The sequence below is a fragment of the Malassezia globosa genome (assembly GCF_000181695.2).
Source record: "Malassezia globosa CBS 7966 chromosome Unknown mgl_sf_5.2, whole genome shotgun sequence".
Classification (NCBI taxonomy): Eukaryota; Fungi; Basidiomycota; class Malasseziomycetes; order Malasseziales; family Malasseziaceae; genus Malassezia; species Malassezia globosa.
Window position 1 is genome coordinate 224,609 of NW_001849867.1, and position 18,739 is coordinate 243,347.

The following is an 18,739-nucleotide window of genomic DNA, read 5'->3' on the forward strand; positions in this document are numbered from 1 at the left end:
CGCGAGCGTGAGCAGGGAGGGAGGGGGCAGTTGGGCGGGGCTAAGAGTCAAATTGAACATGATTGGGCTAGGTGTGAGGGGGATGAGGCCCACCAAAAAAGGGAACTAGGACAGACAGGCCGGGCATACACGACTGGAAGCGGCAGCTAGAGCCATCAGTTTCTGCCTGGCGCGCCTCACCGCATCCAATCATGCCGAGGCGGGCTGATGAGCCGCATCTTGACCACTAGCGTCCGCACCTCCGATGCCACTACTGCTCGTGCCTGGTTCTTCAGACTTTTGGAGCGCGCCTGTGCCCTATGAGGACGGCCTGTTGCCGTTGTGCTTGGTCCAGACCACTGACATTGGGCAGATCGTTGCCAGCGCTGTTCGCGGACGAGGTCTCTTCGGCAGGGACAGAGGCCGACGATGTGACAGCAGCGGCACCATGCGTCGCCTTGGCTTGCTTCGTCACATGTGCAGGGAACAGGCGCTGAGGTAGGACTCGGTCAAGCTTGAACGGCCACGCCGCGTCCTCGTCCTGCGCACCGCGACCATCAGGGCGGTTGACGACTGGATCATACGTGGCATACTCATGAATGTCCTGGGGGAATTCTACGCAGTTGAAGTCCCAGGAGTCAAGCCAGATGGCATCGCCGCATGCCATATTTGTCCAGCGCGATGCATACGTGATGGGCGAATACCGGGCGAATAGCACACCGGCACCAATGGCAAGTGCAAGGGCCGCATACAAGCGGAACATGGGACGCACGCGCGTTGTGCCAAAGTCAAAGATCGAAGCCGTAAGCAGGATGCCGATGTACAAAGCAGGAAGGTAATGATGGATAAACAACTGGCGCTTCATCAGGAAGAAGGGCGCATAGTGGGCAACATACGCAACAGCAAGGAAGCCGCAAATCCGGTCGTACTTGACGACGGTTGTATGGGTGAAATCGTTGTATCCACGCTGGGCCCGCAAGATCAACAGGACACGCACACCCGCATACAGTAGTACACTACCGAGGACGGACCACCAGATGCCCGGGTTGCCCATTAGGTACACTTGGCGGTGGTTCTTTGTCCAGAAATTGATACCGCGACGTAGCCATGGCCAAGTCGAGGGTCGTGACTCGTACACGTGTGGCTCAGTGAGGTGGCTGTTGATATCCCACATAACTTTGTGTAGCTCGATGAACTTTTCCAGGAAGCTGGGGTTCTTGTAGTTGATTCTAGGCGTCTTGGCATTGAACTTGGGATGCTCACTTGTCTCGAAGTACCAGAGCGAGTTCTGCAGTGGTGGACTTGAATTGCACGTCACCTCCTGCTGATCAAACGCCCAGTCCGGCAGCGAAACCTTGTGCGAGTACAGGTAGCAACCAAGGTTCGCGTGGCGCAGACGGAAGATGGTTCGTAGCGTAATAGGTCGCTTCTTGTCGGCGAAGCGGAGGCCCGGTGGCTGCTTGTAGATCTCGACGATCCAGTTGTCGTTAAAGTCACCACCGAACCTCTCTTCTGGGAATCCGTAGCCGGACACCTCATTTTGATAGTCACCCGAGCTAATCGGCGGCCTGTGGTTGCCGTGCGAGTGAAGACGGACCATCGTCTGCTTGTGCAGTAGACGGACCATGTCATCATCCTTCAGGTATGTCACATTCTGGTAAAAGCGTGTGTACTCGTCGTCGGGTGTGATGGAATGACCATCAGCCTTCTTGACGTAATCGTCCTGGCCAGGCGCTTTAATGATAATCCATTCATTGTTCTCATCCATGAACGGATACAGCGTGATCTGCTGCTGGAAACTGCCGGACTGGTAGGAGTGATGGTGCGAATGCAGGCTACCACCCAACGTGTTCAGGTGCTTGATGGTCACAGTCGAGCCCAGAGCTACGTCCGCATACGTGTCAGGGACCTGATTGCCCTTGAGAGTTTGGCGGAATCGCCAGCTCATGAACCCGTCGTCTTCACCCGACTTGCTCAGCACACGGAAGTGCACAGCAAACATCGACATATAGACAACAATCGGGACTACAATCAGGCACAAAGCGCGGGCCATAAAGTGCCGAGCCAGCGTCTGGATCGGCATGCGCAGATTGCCGAGATGGTACCAAAGCTGCACAATCACAGCCACACCGACACTTGCAACGGTGAAGAGGCCGACCCACTTGCAGCTGAGACCGAGTCCCAACGCGAGGCCCGTCAGTGTGAGCATCAACCACCACGGCCGCGAGAACGGACGGTGCGCGTCCAGTTGGCAGAATACGGTCCATGCACACAAGGACGCTGCGACGAAAAAGACAAGCGGCGCATCCAGCAGAATCAGGCGCGACTGCGTCGTCAGTGCATTGTCAAATATCACAAGCAAAGAGCCAAGAAGCGCCGATGCTGGGCGCAGCGCCAGCGCACGCAGCGTCAGGTATGCCAGAGGCACAGTCAGAGTGCCGAACAAAGCACTAACACTGCGCATCGCAATGTACGGCACAGGCTCTTGGTCTGCTCCCATCAGATACTCGTTCCCGATCTCTGAGAAGTCGAAATTTCCCTTAAAGCCATGGAGCCACGAAGCGAATGTGATAAGCAACTTGGCCAGGGGTGGATGCACATCCATAAAGAACTTCCGTGACAGGTACTTGGATGCAAAACCGCCGAAGTGCACTTCATCAAAGCTGTTAGCATACATCGAGGCAAACAGACAAGCGAGGATCACCACTGCGTTAGTTCTCAGTTCGACCTTGATGCACACATCTCGCCACACACGTACACAACACTACTCGGCCGCTCGATATGGTAAAAGCGCACCACCAGGGCGATCAATGTCAGAATACCAAGCACGAAAAACTCAGTGCGTGTTACCACCGGCGGCGGTGAAACTGGAGTAGCTACATCGCCTGTCTCACGCAGCGAGCCAAGTGATTCGCGCTCCTTTTCTGGCATCGAATCAGAGGTACGGCTTTTCTCCTTTCGAGACTTCATGCCCATGTCTTGCGAATGCGACGTTGGTCGCGCCCGCATCGACGAGGAACTTCGACCCAGATCCATGCTGGATGGCGGCAGCGAATCAGTCTCAACTCTGAAAGATCTGTGCCTATCCACTGGCTTGGGCCTGCTTGCTATTATTTTCTTTGCTTTCCACCCCCTGTTCTTATCCGATTTCGTCTTGCTGCATAGAACGGTCGGTAACGGGCCTTGTGGGCTCGGCCGCTGCCGCGTTGGCTCGATGTTGGCAACACACTCTCACCTACTCAGGTCCGTCCGTCCACGCCTCGAGGCCCACGAAGGCCCATGCGGCTATACACGTGACGCAACCTCCACGAACACAAGGTTTCATCCACCTACCGTATGACGACTGCTGTCTATGCAAAAAAGCGCACCTGCTTGGACCGCGGTGGGAGTAACAAGCGCGCTTCTTAGCCGCACGCGGTCAGTTGTTTGAGTCCCCCCCCCTCCCCAACGATCGCCAGATCAAGCCGGGAGAGCCCAAGGGGTTTTGGCCTCCACACATTGTATGGATCTAGTTCGTTCTCCTCGACACAATGAGTGCTTTACAAACGGCGAAGCGCGCGCTTCGGCAGCGCATGTGCAAGGAACTTGCAGCACTGTCTCGTGCAGATATCGAAGAACAATGTACGTGGTGAATCGCATGTACCTACGCGAGTATGTGTGCGCACATCAACCAATTTGTCTCTTTGTAGAGCAACTAACATGAAGAAGCGGCTGCCGTGCTTGAACACATAAAGACGCTTGCTTGCTTTCAACATGCACGCACTGTGAGCGTTTATCTTAGCATGCCGACGGCTGAAATCGATACGTGGGAGCTCTGCCGGCACGTGCTCCATGAGGGCAAACATCTGTACATTCCACGGTTTTCGACATTACCTGCCGGTGCCCAGGCGTCTCAGACGACCCATAAGTTCACAACTGACATGCACATGTTGCGGGTGATGGACGTGAACGAGCTCGAGCATGGTCTCACACACAATCGTTGGGGCATAGCTGAGCCGGCTCTTACGCTACGCGACGGCACACCACGTGAAAATGCACTGGACGCAGCTACGGGTGGACAAGGGCTTGATCTGATTGTGCTGCCGGGCGTAGCATTCGATCTACAGGGTGGTCGTCTGGGTCATGGAAAAGGCTACTATGATCGGTATGTGGCACGCACAAGACAGCAACAACCACAAACGCCGCCAGCGACGGTTGCATTAGCACTGCTTGAACAGATTGTCGAGGCTGTGCCTCGTGATGCAGCGGACCAACCATGCGACATACTTGTGACGCCAAATGGCTGCCGGTCTTTTGCATCGTGAGTGGACAGCATATCTACTGCGATATACGCCGGGTAGATTCCATCGTGACGCCGCCTAGCAGTACACCCGCCAACAGCGTGCGCAGAAATGCGCGCCGATTCGCTGCTCGCGATAAGAATGCTACACGCGCACTCAGTCGGCCCAGCAACCGCCACGCAATCCATGGATCACCTCGACCAGACAGACGACGGAGTGCGGCTATCAGGAGGCTTGCCAACACGAAAAGGGACGACATGTCCAACAGAATCCGCAGCGCCAGTCCCACGACAATCGAGGCAAACTTGAACGGCGAGCGGAGAAGCGGCCATAACGAGTAGGCCCGCGATCCTGTCGCTCCATGTAATCGCCAAGCCTCGTAACTGGGCGCAAGGGTGTCGTTTGGCTGTGCAATGAGCCCGAGACATGCTCCGATATCCTGTAACGTCGCATGTGAAGCTGCCATGGTGTGATGGAGCAAGGTGCGTGTCAAACTTGCTTGCCGTTGCGGCTGTGTCATGCTCGACTCTGTGCGGTCCAAGCGCTCCGTAAGTGCCGTAAGAGATGCTTGGATCGCCCGAAGCGTCTGGTCTAGTTCGGCTGTCGGCTTTGCATGAGGTGTGTGGTATGTCGTGGGAGCTGGAGCACCGACAGTTTCTGTGTCCGCTGGAATGGGAGTAGCAGTAGTAGCAGCAGCAACCGCGGCCGTCGTACGCATTGGTGCCCCTTGCAACAAACTCGAGCGGCCACTGATCGATGACGTATACCTGCCCATCGGTCCCATGTGCGCTGAACGTGAGTCTTGTGCGGATGTGAACGATGGCGCCGCACCCCCTCGATCACTGCTGACGTATGAATGATCTCGCCAGGCAGACGAGCGTTGCCGTACTTTTGCATTATGTCGCGCAGGCACAGATGCAGCCGTAGGAACAGACACTCTAGACACGTCAGCTGCCCTTGACTGCGGTTGCGATGTGGCCAGCAAGTCTCTTTTGGTGCGAGTTGTGCGAGGCAGATCACTAGCAGTGACTGTTTCATGCGAGCCACTGTTGGTATGTGTGCCATGAGAAGATGCCATCATCATCCGTGGTGCACGGCTCGTGAACCGTTCCTGGGTAGACACGCGATCAAGGAGACCTTGACTCTCACGAAAATTTATACTGGTGCCAGCATCAGCATCAGCATCAGCACCAGCACCAGTGTCATTCTTTAACTTTGGATCTGCACGGTCTTGCAATAGCTCCTCTTCATCCTCATTCACAACCGACTCATTAGCTTGCTGCGATGGGCTGCGAGCAAAACTTGACGACTGCAGACTGGCCGTCTCCGCAAGTGTGCCTGTGGAAATATTAGTGGCAAGCAAGCGCCCATTTTACACACATACCGCTCATCACCTGCTCGGCTACGTCACCACTGTACGCTTCCAGCTCGCTCATCAGCGAAATGGCCAGTGGACGGTCCTCAAAGCGGCGTAAGATCTGCGCGTTAATGCACCATAGAAAGCATCAAATTGGGAATACATACATTCAACATGCTCTCAATATATAGCTGCTTGGCATCTTGTGATGAAAACCCACGTTGCCGAGCCCAGGCATCCCATTTGGCACGTCCTAGCATGTCAAACATGCCTGGACGCCTTGTCTGTACATCGCCTTCTGTTGCTGCCATCTCGTCAGCGTCGGCCTATGGCCAAAATATCATACCCTGTTTATAGAGTCTGCGGAGAAAAAAAAGTGAAATAAAATGGGGAGGGGGCATTGTCAGCACAACTTTTGAGGTTCTCACGAAACGGTTGGGACACGTACCCATACAGCACGAGTTTTTCTTCATATGATGTTTGGATCGGCCCATTCGGCGGTAGTGACTGCACAATGTCGACCGTGCGTTCAAAAAGTCTGGTATTAGGCATACATATGAAACATGCACAAGCACCATACGTACGCATCGATCACTCGCGCACTAGTCATGGCTGGCGGTCGTTTACTGTCCCCCAACACTCCGCGATTTACGAAACACAAGTTGGCTTACGGCTGTGGAGCAGGAGACGCGTCCTTGCCCCACGGACCTACTAGGCATAGGCACGGACTCACGCCCAACATGCTCCACCTGCGCTTCGGCGGGTTTTCGACGCCGCAAGTTGTGAGAGGCTCGCCTCTTGGGGGAGGACAGCGCGCCTCTTTGGCACCAAGTGCATTTGGTCATTGCCGAGGATTTAAGTGGTCGTCACGTAGCGGAGAACAGCTCGGGGTCTGCAGGCGAATCCGGGGCCTGATCCACACATTCAATCGATCGCACGATCACGCGCGTTTGTCCATCAGGCTATCGATCCGTTCGCTCCCGTTATGGCGCGAATGTCGGAGCGAGGGCGTTTATGGGCAAAGCGTGGCCTGCGTGTCGCGGCCGTGGCCACAGGGATAGTCGGTGGTCTGTACATGCTAGCCCAGTTTGCATTGGCCAAGTTCAATGATATGCAAGAGCGCTTGCTACGAGATCGTGTTGCGCGAGAAAATTTGCGCCGTCGGTTTTTACAAAACCAGGAAGACTGCAACTTCACCATTATGGCATTGTTGCCTACGCTCTCAGCGCAGATCTTTGCAGAAATGGATGTTGAGTCCATCAGCCATGCACTTCGTGAACAAAACAAGAAAAGTATTCACCCGCCTCGCACGACACCATCTGCGGCATATGAAACACGAAATGTAAGTGAATCTCATTCGCAGCCAGTATCGACGTCAGAGATGTCGGAAACACCCACAGCGGAAACAACGACGCCGCCGGTGTCGGCGGCTGCTTCTTCCTTATCGCCCTTGGACGCTCAGAAAGGACCGGCGGAGGGTCCTGTATCGAATGAAGATGCAGCTGCCACCGTTGCTGTTAGCGCTACGAAGTCAATGCCGGAGTCTTTGTCACAGAGTGCAACCCCCCAGTTTTCTACGCCGCAATGCTTGACGCCTCAGCTTGAAGCACCAAATGCAGTAGCGATGGCCGGTGAGAATGCAGATGCAGATGCCAATACCAATGTGATTGAGCATGCGGAAACTAGTAAGATGGTGGGCGACTCGCCACCAGCTGACCATGCCACTCCAAAAAAGATGTGTCCACAAAGTGGGTTAGACCTGGTCTCTGAGAAACCACCAGAGCCTATCTCGGCAACGACGAGACTTCCTGCGATTACCAAGCACGACGTAGTTGCTGATTCCGAGACTCCGGCTACATCTGTAACTCCATCTGTCGATACAGGCCCATCGTCTGTGAGCGAGGACGAGCGCCGCGCCACAAAGCTGCGTCTATGGAATGAGATCAAGCTCAAGTCATTTGAACGCACATTTACAACTCTGTATACACTGGTGTTTTTGTCATTGCAGACATACATTCAATTAAACTTGCTGGGCCGGCGTGCCTACCTGACAGCGCTCGAGAACCAGGCGAAGCGCGACGCTTATGCTCGCGCCCAACGCGATTTGGGTGCTGTGGATGAGTCGCATTTCATCGAGTTGCATGGCGACGGCTCTGACACGGTCATGCGTGATGACATGTTTGGTGTGGACGAACGCCTATCGCAAGATACAGAAAAGAAGTACCTGACCTCCAGCTATTGGTTCCTTCACTACGGATGGCGCGAGGTTGCTGCCGATGTGCGGCAAGCTGTGCAAGATGAGTTGGCGGATATGCCCCTCAAGACGATGCTTACATATGGCCACTTTGAGGCGCTTGTTGACCGGATAAGGGAGCGTGTGGAAAAACCATCGTCTTTCGATACTCACTCACATGGTTTTTGGGGCCGGCCTACTGGATTTAGCGGGATTCTTCTGCCCGAATCAGAGCGTGAAGAGGCACGCATGCTACGTGATGCCGGTGCTTTAGATCCGGCTGCGTCGTTGGACGAGGCTGTGACGCCAGCTCTGCGTGCCCTGCTCGATGAAACAAAGGACTATATTGACTCGCCTGACTTTGCGCACGTGGTTTCTTCTGCCTGCGAACAAGTGTTTTCATTGTTTCTGAGTCATATGGCAACGTCTTTCGGTGTGCGGGTGAACGAGGCGCGTCGTATCGACAAGCCATTATTACTGGCCAAGGTTCTGCCACTCGTGTCGCAGCAGGCGCAAGTGGCCCTGAATGCGACACCGAATGACTATGTGGATGCAGTTGTCGATTGTCGCGACCTGCGTGCGCTGAGCGTGCTCATGTATGCGGCTTGGGATGATGAAGGAGATCCATAGTGCTCGTGTATGCGAAAGATGCGTATTTTCGTCCCGATCGCTTGTTCGCGACGTATCGGGGTGGACCGAGTGTGCGGCGCTGTCGCAGCAGAATGGAAAGGCTCGCTTGATCGACGCTAAGAGGCGCACGCGCTGTCCTCCTCGTTTCCGATTAGTCATCACTGCATGCACGAGGGCCACGAGATGGCTGCACTTTTTTTTTTCTCTCTCTCTGGCAAGCAAAAACGCCTTGCATGCATGGCCTTCCAGGACTGTAGCAGCCTTGGCAGCACCCCATTCTAGCTGGTCAACCCGTCAAAATTTAAAAAAAAAATACAACTTACCTACCCAACCTTAAGAGCAACGGGCAGCATGGTCGAAATGTGTGCGGCCCTGCAGCCGCTATGGGAAAGCGGTAGCACAGAAGACGCACACAGACATGCAGAAGTGTTGACAGAACATATTAACACGCACGGCGTACGTACGCTCATGTCTGAGCGGATTCTTGAGGCTTTGCTGGACAAGCTCAAGAGCAAGAAACATGCAGAAGATCGCGAGCGCGCAGCCATCGGACTCGGTGCTATCGCATCCAAGGTTGCCGGGAAAAATGCGCCGTTACCTCTGGGTGCGGAACCGTGGCTTATTCCCGCTATTGCTCCGTTGCTCGAAACGTATGCGGACAAGAATGAGAAGGCGAAACAAGCGGCTGAAAGTGCCATGGCATCAATCGTTCCCTTGTTCCCCCCGGAGGCAGCGGCAGAACTTCTGGATGTGCTGTATGGCGTCATCATGTCCAGCACGGCCAAGTGGCAGGCCAAGGTCGGTGCGCTCAAGATCATTGGGCGCCTCGCTGATCTTGCGTATGAACAGGTCGGCGACGAACTAACACAAATGACCCCTGTCTTGACGCAGGCCATGCACGAAACCAAGGCTGAAGTGTCCAAGCAGGCCATCAAGACAGCCACAAAAGTGTGTGGTGTGATTGACAACAATGATATTCGACCGTTCATCCCCGATCTGGTCGGCTGTATGGCTCGTCCTGACTCGGTCCCTGCATGCATCAAGAAGCTGTCTTCCATTACCTTTGTCGCTGAAGTCACTGGCCCAGCACTGGCTGTCATGGTTCCTTTGCTTAGTCGCGCGCTCAACGAGCGTAGCCAGACTGTCCAGCGGCAGTCTGTTATTATCGTTGATAACTTGTGTAAGCTGGTCCGTGATCCACACACGGCAGCGCTATACTTGCCTGGCTTGCTGCCATCTGTCGAGCGTATTGAAGAAGGAGCCAGTTTCCCCGAAGTCCGTGAGCATGCGAAGAGTGCAGTTCACACACTTCGTACGGCGTTTGCCGCAGCGGATGCATCGAAGCAGGACCCTCAAGGCACAGATCCTCTTGCTCGACTGGCTGAAGCACGCTCAAAGGCCCTCCAGCGTCTTGCAGATGCTGTCCAGCCTCGCGTGCCGACGGGTGTAGTATTTTCGGCTCTTGGCGATGCCTTCACCCGTACTGGCCTCGAATATGTCTCTCGCGTCGTGGTCCGCTTGGCCGACAAGCGCATCGTGCAAGCGGAACCATGGAACGATGTGTATGTGCTGCCGCACCTTCGGCGTGTGTGTGAGACTGCGGAGGGCGCGCAGAACGCGACGAACTTGCTCCGCGAAGAGTATGAAAAGCTTGATTTTGAGCGCTTTGGCAAGCCAGAGGACGACGGCAGTGAGCTGGATGGCGAGAAGCTGTGCGACACCATCTTCAGTCTTGCATATGGTGGTTTGCTCCTTTTGAATCACACGCGTCTGCGTCTTTATCGTGGTCGTCGTTACGGTATTGTTGCAGCCAATGGTAGTGGTAAGTCGACGCTGCTCAAGGCTATGCGCGATGGCAAAGTCGAGGGGTACCCAGAGCAGGATAAGGTTCGCACTGTCATGGTTGAGCACTCGCTACAGGGTGAGGACGGCTCGAAACCAATTCTCGATTTTGTCGTGTCGGATCCGAAGCTTGCGGGCAAGAACCGCGACGAAGTTGCCGAAGCTTTGCACTCTGTCGGCTTTGACGAAGAGCGGCAGCAGACGCCTGTGGGCAGTTTGAGTGGTGGCTGGAAGATGAAGCTTGAGCTAGCTCGTGCTATGTTGATTGGAGCAGATATTTTGCTGCTAGACGAGCCAACGAACCACTTGGACGTGGGTTCGGTGCGTTGGCTAGAGAACTACCTGATTTCCAACACGAATGTGACTGTGCTGACCGTGTCGCACGACTCGAGCTTCCTAGACAACATTTGCACGGAGATCATCCACTACGAGCACAAGAAACTCAAGTATTACCACGGCAACCTGTCTGAGTTTGTCAAGACGCGCCCGGAGGCTAAGAGCTACTACTCCCTGGCTGCGACGTCAGTCAAATTCACTTTCCCACCACCGGGCTCTCTCATGGGTGTGCGTTCGAACACACGCACGATTCTCAAAGCTTCACACGTCACCGTACATTATCCCACCATGCCGCGCCCTTCGCTCGTGGATGCTTCCGTGTCTGTCAGCTTGTCGAGCCGTGTGGGTGTCGTTGGGCCTAATGGTGCAGGTAAAAGTACACTCATCAAGGTGCTGACGGGCGAAATTGTGCCCAATGAGGGCAAGGTCGAAAAACACCCTAATCTGCGTGTGGCAATGATGGCCCAACACGCATTCCACCATCTCGAGCAGCACTTGGAGAAGACTGCGTGCCAATACATTCGCTGGCGGTACCAGGACGGCCATGACCGTGAAATTACCGAGAAAGCCACCCGAAAGCTGAGCGCTGAAGAGGCCGAGCAGATGAAGGTCCCCATTGTGGCCCAGACGGGTGAGAAACGCACGATCGAGTTTATCGTCGGACGTAGCAAGCTGAAGAAGAGCTACCAGTATGAGATCAAGTGGGTCGGCCTGGAGCACAAGTACAACACGTGGATTCCTCGTGAGCGTTTGCTGGAACTCGGCTTCTCGAAGCTTGTACAAAAGTTTGACGACTTTGATGCGTCCCGCGAGGGTGCAGGAAGCCGTGACTTGAGCCAGAAGGCCATCCGTTCGGAACTAGAGGCCGTGGGTTTGAACGGCGAAATTGCCGAGAACAACGCGATGGGCGGCTACAGTGGTGGTCAGAAGGTCAAGGTCGTCTTGGCTGCTGCTTTGTGGAACAATCCGCAGGTGCTTGTCCTCGATGAGCCAACCAACTACCTGGACCGAGAGGCGCTCGGTGGTTTGGCTGTTGCGATTCGCGAATGGGCAGGTGCCGTCCTCATCATTTCGCACAATCAGGAATTCATCAATGCCTTGTGTCCAGAGATTTGGAACGTGGAGAATGGTCGCATAGTATCGAAGATGCGCACCGACATTGCCAGCGAGAACTTTGCCGACTCCAACCCCAATACACCGGCCGGCACTGAGCCGAACAGCGCGGCGCCCAGTGCGCCAGGCAGTGCAGCGCCCAGTGCTCCTGCAAGTGCTGCACCAAGTGCTCCGGCGAGTGCTGCTCCTAGTGACGATGAAGACATGTCGAAATTGAAGGCAAAGAAGGGCAAGAAGAAGATGACGCGAAATGAGAAGAAGGCTCAAGAAGAACGCCGTCGCTTGCGTCTGAACCGCTGGCTCCAGTATGGTGGCGAGCGTGAACCCGACACTGACGATGAATAATCCTGTTCATAGCGTGTAGGATACTACATGGATGCTGAAAGAAAGAAAAAAAAAAAACATGGTCTTCCAATGCATTACCTACGACGATGAGAACTGCGTCAAACCAAGCGTAGTTGTTTAGCTGGTGTCGCTAGCCATGCGGTATCGAGTGGATGAAGCAACGCAAATGGGCTGGACGCCGCCATACATGCAGTGCAAGCGTGTACCCAAGTTTTCTTGTCGTCCACTGGCCGCGCGATTCCACCCAACACGTTTCCATAGTGCGTCCTGTACGCTTTAAATTTGCAAGTGTCGTCCCAGAATATACAATGAGCAACGGCGATTCTCTGGCGGCTTTGCCAGTCCATGCGATTGCTGCATCGAAAAAGTACTTGGTTGCTCTTACTGGCGGAAATATTCTCCTGTACGACGTCCGCACAGGCGAGCGCCTAGCCGCGTTGGACGCGTGTGTAGATCCATCCGTTGCACCGGTATCACTGGCAGGATTTCCTAGACTATGTGCTATATCACCGCGTGAAACATACGTGGCAGTCGCATCAGACGACAAAGTGCTTCGAGTATGGGATACATCGAATGTAGCATACGGCCAAGAGGTGCTTGTTCAACGCCTTGCAAAGCGAACAGGCGCCATGCAATGGGTCCAGGACGACGAAATCATTGTGGCCGACAAGTTCGGTGATGTTTGGAGTTTTGAAATCGATCCATCAAGATATATGTTAGATCAGCCACAACAACAGCAGCCGCAGCAAAAAGAACCATCTGCTATTGTCGCGGATGCGGACACGGACGACCAGACATTGCAGCCCAAACTCGGTCATGTTAGCATGGTAACTTGCCTGGCATTTCTCAGGGACCATGAAACATCGCCTAAAAGCATTGTGACATGTGATCGTGACGAACATATTAGGATTTCACGCTGGGGCCCTCGACGTGCCGCGCATATTGTGGAACAGTATCTCCTCGGCTCACGCAGTTGTGTTGGTGCCCTGACTGTGGTACCTGCTGATCGTGCAAGTCGCGCTGGCTTGCCATGTTCATCCCAACCAGTGCTTGTGACGAGTGATGGCGGTGCTTGTTTACGTGTATGGTGTTGCCATGCTGATGGCAAGTACCGTCTCCATGCAACCGTTCATTTGGATGTACACGCGTTGCTCGAGCATGTCACTGTGGATGCGGCCATCGAGAGACGTCGAGAGAAAGATGCAGGGAATCTGGCGGCGAAAGACACTGTGTTTGACCCACATAAGACAGAGCCGGAGACCAAGCGGCAGAAATCCGATGAGCACCAAGAATGCAATTCGTCCACTGCCGATTCGCAACCCTCGCTCGTGATTCACCACCTTTCACACTTTATTTCGGACGATCGCGATTGGTTGCTCGTATGCATTGAGGGCGCCCGTGCTGTCTTTGTTGTGCCGCTTGATCATCTCACGAAGGATCGATCAACGCCGGCTTTGCCTGTCATTGTCACGTGTCGGATGAACGCACCGATCCTTGACGTATCGCTGGTGCCAGAGGCTTCCGGCGGGGATCGTTCAGGGGCGCCCAAGCTGTGGCTGTGCTGTGATGACCGACCTGGGATGGGGTCTGGTCCGTCTGTGAGTGAATTTGCATGGCGAGACGATCATTTCGAAGCTTGCGAAGTTCCTCCTATGAATACATCCTTACGGGCTTTAGTCGCCCCAGATTCGTCAGCGGCAACAACACCCCGTGCATCAGCGTCGCCCGCAGCACTCTCAAAACTATGCTTGTATTCACAGATCATGACTTGGCCCAAGCCTCCACAACCTAATGCAGACGGTACGCCATTTCTAAGCTATGCATGGGGCGATCGTTCCGAAACCGTAGCGCGCCAGATGTATGATCGGTTCCAGTCCGGAAAACGTGCCGCGGGACGTGCAAGAAACCAAGCGAGTATTCAGCAACAGTTTGGGGGTAACAATTCATAGTGCTAACATAGAGAAGAAATTAGGACGCACAAGAGAACTCATCTAAAGAGAGGACCATACGATATAGTATGGCTTGTGAACTAATCTGAATCGGAGTCACTATCCTTGCTCAGAGTTGCCCGTCCCTTCTTCTTCCCATCGCGATCACTGTCATCGTCATCATTGTCATCATCTTCATCTTCATCGCTGTCATCATCATCGTCGTCGTTGTCGTCCTCCTCCTCCTCATCATCATCGTCATCGTCATCGTCCTCTTGGTACACAACATTCGATCGCTTCACACGCTCACCCCGCATAAGCGCCATCTGACCAGCAATGGTATCCTCTTCTGGGTCAGAAATTTCATCTTCTTCGTCCTCATTGGGCGCTACAGCCTCCGACACGTTCAATTTCATAACCTTTACGGCTTTTGATCCAAGATACGAGTCGGAGTTGATTTCAACTTGGAATGTGTAGATACCCGGCTCCGGTGGAGCCACAATGGGCGCTGTGACAACACGTAGCTGCGAAACACCCAGTTCACCGAACCGTGTCGGTGACATGATCAAGTGGTCCGACTTGGGATCGCCCATCTGCATGAACCAACCTGGTGAACGTTCTTCCTTGAAGTACGGTGCATGCACATAGCCCATCGGCTCACGACCTGCATTAGCTTCACTAATAGTCTCTGTTTCCGTCAAACCGGAGCGTACGTTATCATCATGTTTGTCGCGTGCATCCAACCGACGCCCATTCCGCAAAATCGATCCATCACGCTTCATCGACAAAAGACGCAGCTTCAACACGAGGTGCATAAGTGACCCTGCACTCACGCGCTCCTCTCCAATGACTGTATAGTATGCATCGACCAGCTCAATGCGCGGCCATTCACCCACTGCACGGATGCAGGTACGGTACTGCTCCTCGCTCATGCCGTCTTTGTCCCCCACAAGCAAGGCGTGACGTTCCGCTTCGGGCACTTTCCACAGACCCTGCAAGCCCAACTTGGCAACAGGCTCTATTGAGCAAAGCTTCTTTGCTAGGTGCAGCGTCATATGCGGGAGCTGAAGCAGTTCCGACACACGTCCACCATCTAGAGGCACAGCTTGAACCACATGCGCAAGCATATCGCGAATCACATTCGTTTGATTCAGACGACTGTGCGCAGTGCTCATGGCCATCAAGCTCCTGAGCAGTTTCTCTGCATAGTAGCCAATGTCGTATTTGATCGTTTCAATATGCAGATTGCCAGATTCAATGCGGTACATATACGCAGTAAAGAGTACCAAGGCACGTCGGACATTCACAGGCACGTGCTCAGGCACGAGGTCTGAGCCACGTAGCTCACGATACGCATCGATGGTCTTTTTCTCGAGTTGTTCATAAGCAGGCATGTCGGACGCAGACAAGCGGCCGACCAGATCGCGAGAAAGTTCCTCTGACTGAGCCATCATGAGAAGAATGCCATTCGCCGAGACGTCCGGCTTGAGCTTTAAGAAGAACGACAGCGCAGTGGCATTCAGTACACCATCCTTTGTACGTGAACGCGTGCCATACCACCATCGAGCAACGAGCAGGGGAAGTCCTACACCAAAGACCAGTCCGTACATGAGAAGAACCGGCACATTGTGCTTGCTGTCGACGATCCATGTCGGCAGGGCAATGCCCATTGACATCTCTTGTCGGCCATCAGGATGGCCATACTCCTCGTAGTTTTTACGCGTGACCTCATCTGTAAGCGCTTTGTATGCTTTGGTAATCTCAATGTAGTGCGATTCGATCTGTTCCTTCGTTTTGTTTGACACACTGCCGACCTTGTCAGGATGAAACTCTAGACTCAAACGGCGGTAGCGACGGCGAATTTCGCGCTCCGTTGCTGAAGCTGCGATGCCAAGAATTGCAAACGGATCGTACAAATTCAGCTCCGAGTTCTTGGCTGCTTCTAGGACGCGTCGGAATAGATAGACCACAACTGCCCAGCCACACACGAGAATAGCCCCACGCATCAGCGTGTACACAGGTGAGGACTTCATCATGTGCTTGACAACACCGACTTTATGACCACGCTGGTCAAGCCAGCCTTGAACAGCCGCTGCAGATGTCAGTATAAGATACAGGCACACAAGACGGGCTGAAACTGGCTGGAAACGGCGTACCTGAGTCATGCTTCGGGCGCATGGTGCGGTACGTGTACGGCACCAGGAAGGCAAGGGCAGACGTCAAAACAAACGTCATGAATTGACTGCCCTCCTCATCGTATTTGTATCCAGACATAGTGTGCCGCACGCCGCGCGAGCCGGTTAGGACAAGTGAGAGAGCACGGAGTTAGACAACTGGCTCGAAAGTGTCGGCCGTCAAACTCACAGGCTTGCTTGCTCTGGGTCTTTGCGGCCACGGACGCCATTCGCAGATCAGCCAGGCGGCTGGTGTCTCACGTGGCTCTGACTAATGTAGCAGGGACTGGAGGTTCATGTCCCTTGGGGCCGGTAGTGAATGCGGCCGCCACATTGGAACGAGCGCCTCAAGGTGGTGGAAATTTCAGATCACGTCATCGCGGCTTGCCTCGCGTTGAGAGCGAAAGTGTCTGTGTGAAGGGGAGAGAAAGAAAGACAGCGAGAGTGGTAGGGAGTCACGAACGTTCTGGCCATGCTGCAGCCACCGGAAGTTGTGCCGGTCGATATCTTCATGCGCACGCATGGAGCCCGTATCTTGGATCAGGAAGATGAGAATAAGCACGAGTCGAGGCGCGATGGACACGATATCTATCTTCCAAATCATGTTGAACATGTGTCGCATATTGCTGTAGATGTGGGCGGCTCACTCGCGAAAGTCGTTTATTTCACGTGTGCCCCCACGACACCTTCATGTGAAACGAGCCCAGATGCTACTCCTGCTGCATCGGCTCGTGCTCAAGAATCAGGCATCTTGGAGCAGGAGTCACAGAAGCCTACACAAGCGACTTCAGCTGTGTACGACTCGCTGTCATTTCATCCAACAAGCTTGCGTGGTCGTTGTTTACCTGAGCAATTTCCTGGAGGCCGTCTCAATTTTACCAAGTTCGAATCCAGTAACATGGATGCATGTATGGCTTTTCTCCGTCAACTTATTGAGCGCAGCGCTTTGGCGAACAATGTAACCGTGGAGGAGGTGCGACAGAGTGTGAAGATCATGGCCACTGGTGGTGGAGCGCACCTGTTCTACCAGCGGTTCAAGGATGAGTTGGGTGTGGAAGTGCAGCGAGAAGGTGAGATGGAATGCCTCATTACAGGCCTCAACTTTATGACACTCATTCCTGAGGAGGTCTACTGGTTCTCAGATACATTGGTGGATGATATGGACCTATCATTTCCGAAAAATGCAGCGCAGCTGCCGCGAGGCGACTCGAGTCTTCTGCCCAATGCAGATGCAGATCTTCCACGACCCAGCCCAAGTCCGCCGCTGTATGCGCCCATGTTTGAAAGCACTCCCAAGCCGAAACTGCCGTGCCTGTTGGTGAATATTGGCTCAGGTGTAAGTATTCTCAAGATCGATGAGTTTGGCCAATTTGAACGAGTCAGTGGCACCAGTCTGGGGGGCGGCACGTTATGGGGTCTGTTGGGGCTGCTCACAGATGCCCAAAACTTTGACGAGATGTTAGAGTTGTGTGCTCGTGGTGACAACAGCCATGTCGACATGCTGGTCGGAGATATTTACGGGCCCGTCGGCTTGGATCACCTGGGCCTCAAGGCCTCGACCATTGCCTCGAGTTTCGGCAAGGTCTTTCGTTGGGATCGCCGCAGTGCGTCGCCTGACACTACCGATGAGGCACCGCGTACTGCCTCGGAGCGGCGTCGCGCTCGTTTTCGCCAGGAGGATATTTGCCGCAGTCTGTTGTATGCCATTAGCAACAACATTGGGCAGATTGCACATATGAATGCGGAAAAGTACAAGCTTGATCGTATCTATTTTGGTGGTTGCTTTATTCGAGGACATCAAGCAACGATTGCGACGCTCTCCTATGCTATCCGGTTCTGGAGTCGGGGCCGTCGCCGTGCATACTTTTTGCGCCACGAAGGCTACCTTGGGGCGATAGGCGCCTGGGTTCGGCAGATTGGGTCGAGTCCCTCCGTGCCCCACCACATCCAAGTGTCAGAACAAGCGCCGCAGCAACACGCAGGTCATGTGCAGCGGGAATCTGGACCAGAACAAAAGGTACCACTGGCGTCTCAACCGTCTCAGCCGTCGACCTCGTCGTCGTCGCCGCCCTCAATATCGACATGCCAGTCACATTCACATTCTATTCCTGCGATGCTGGCGGAAGCTCTTGGTCGTACGACCCTGGATGGGCCTTCCACGTCAGGGGATCAGACAAGTAAGGAAGGAGTTGATGGCAATGGCGGCGCTGAGGTTGCTCCGGCCGTTGCAACAGCAACATCCGAACCTCCGAGTGATACCTTATCTGGCTTGCTCGATGAGCTCGAGGTTCTCGATAAGCAAGGCGTTTCATCAGATCCCGACTCGATTCACAGAATCATGGAGCAGCTCGATCGTGCACACCAAGTGGCTGATGCTATTGAGTCACGGGTGGATCAGCTGTTAGGCAAGATTCACACTTTGTTGCCGAGTGAAGCATCCTAACCAATATTGTTGTACAGTACAATCCCTACTCAGTCAGCATAGAGCTTTGCTTCTTGTCTGGTTGGTATCCCGACGAATC

At 54.1% G+C, this 18,739-nt stretch overlaps 9 protein-coding genes across 9 annotated transcripts; 5 read left to right on the forward strand and 4 right to left on the reverse strand.

The window, feature by feature from the left end:
- Nucleotides 1–271: 271 nt before the first annotated feature.
- MGL_2299 (uncharacterized protein) lies at nucleotides 272–3,015 on the reverse strand (the record flags this gene model as incomplete). The annotated part of the gene is made up of 2 exons (XM_001730451.1): nucleotides 272–2,642; nucleotides 2,738–3,015. 2 exons carry the CDS (start codon nucleotides 3,013–3,015, stop codon nucleotides 272–274), a joined length of 2,649 nt encoding a protein of 882 aa, XP_001730503.1.
- Nucleotides 3,016–3,509: 494 nt separating this feature from the next.
- On the forward strand, nucleotides 3,510–4,182 carry MGL_2300 (uncharacterized protein; the record flags this gene model as incomplete). Its single annotated transcript, XM_001730452.1, has 3 exons — nucleotides 3,510–3,600; nucleotides 3,688–4,123; nucleotides 4,146–4,182. The coding sequence occupies 3 exons, from the start codon at nucleotides 3,510–3,512 to the stop codon at nucleotides 4,180–4,182; spliced, it is 564 nt and encodes a 187-aa protein (XP_001730504.1).
- A 114-nt stretch (nucleotides 4,183–4,296) lies between these two features.
- MGL_2301 (uncharacterized protein) lies at nucleotides 4,297–5,337 on the reverse strand (the record flags this gene model as incomplete). Its single annotated transcript, XM_001730453.1, has 1 exon — nucleotides 4,297–5,337. One exon carries the CDS (start codon nucleotides 5,335–5,337, stop codon nucleotides 4,297–4,299), a length of 1,041 nt encoding a protein of 346 aa, XP_001730505.1.
- Nucleotides 5,338–5,942: 605 nt separating this feature from the next.
- MGL_2302 (uncharacterized protein) lies at nucleotides 5,943–6,226 on the reverse strand (the record flags this gene model as incomplete). Its single annotated transcript, XM_001730454.1, has 3 exons — nucleotides 5,943–5,976; nucleotides 6,065–6,154; nucleotides 6,201–6,226. 3 exons carry the CDS (start codon nucleotides 6,224–6,226, stop codon nucleotides 5,943–5,945), a joined length of 150 nt encoding a protein of 49 aa, XP_001730506.1.
- Nucleotides 6,227–6,601: 375 nt separating this feature from the next.
- MGL_2303 (uncharacterized protein) lies at nucleotides 6,602–8,479 on the forward strand (the record flags this gene model as incomplete). The annotated part of the gene is made up of 1 exon (XM_001730455.1): nucleotides 6,602–8,479. One exon carries the CDS (start codon nucleotides 6,602–6,604, stop codon nucleotides 8,477–8,479), a length of 1,878 nt encoding a protein of 625 aa, XP_001730507.1.
- Nucleotides 8,480–8,830: 351 nt separating this feature from the next.
- MGL_2304 (uncharacterized protein) lies at nucleotides 8,831–12,115 on the forward strand (the record flags this gene model as incomplete). Its single annotated transcript, XM_001730456.1, has 1 exon — nucleotides 8,831–12,115. One exon carries the CDS (start codon nucleotides 8,831–8,833, stop codon nucleotides 12,113–12,115), a length of 3,285 nt encoding a protein of 1,094 aa, XP_001730508.1.
- A 308-nt stretch (nucleotides 12,116–12,423) lies between these two features.
- On the forward strand, nucleotides 12,424–14,064 carry MGL_2305 (uncharacterized protein; the record flags this gene model as incomplete). Its single annotated transcript, XM_001730457.1, has 1 exon — nucleotides 12,424–14,064. The coding sequence occupies one exon, from the start codon at nucleotides 12,424–12,426 to the stop codon at nucleotides 14,062–14,064; it is 1,641 nt and encodes a 546-aa protein (XP_001730509.1).
- An 80-nt stretch (nucleotides 14,065–14,144) lies between these two features.
- On the reverse strand, nucleotides 14,145–16,208 carry MGL_2306 (uncharacterized protein; the record flags this gene model as incomplete). The annotated part of the gene is made up of 1 exon (XM_001730458.1): nucleotides 14,145–16,208. One exon carries the CDS (start codon nucleotides 16,206–16,208, stop codon nucleotides 14,145–14,147), a length of 2,064 nt encoding a protein of 687 aa, XP_001730510.1.
- Nucleotides 16,209–16,689: 481 nt separating this feature from the next.
- Nucleotides 16,690–18,660, forward strand: MGL_2307 (uncharacterized protein; the record flags this gene model as incomplete). Its single annotated transcript, XM_001730459.1, has 1 exon — nucleotides 16,690–18,660. The coding sequence occupies one exon, from the start codon at nucleotides 16,690–16,692 to the stop codon at nucleotides 18,658–18,660; it is 1,971 nt and encodes a 656-aa protein (XP_001730511.1).
- Nucleotides 18,661–18,739: the final 79 nt, after the last annotated feature.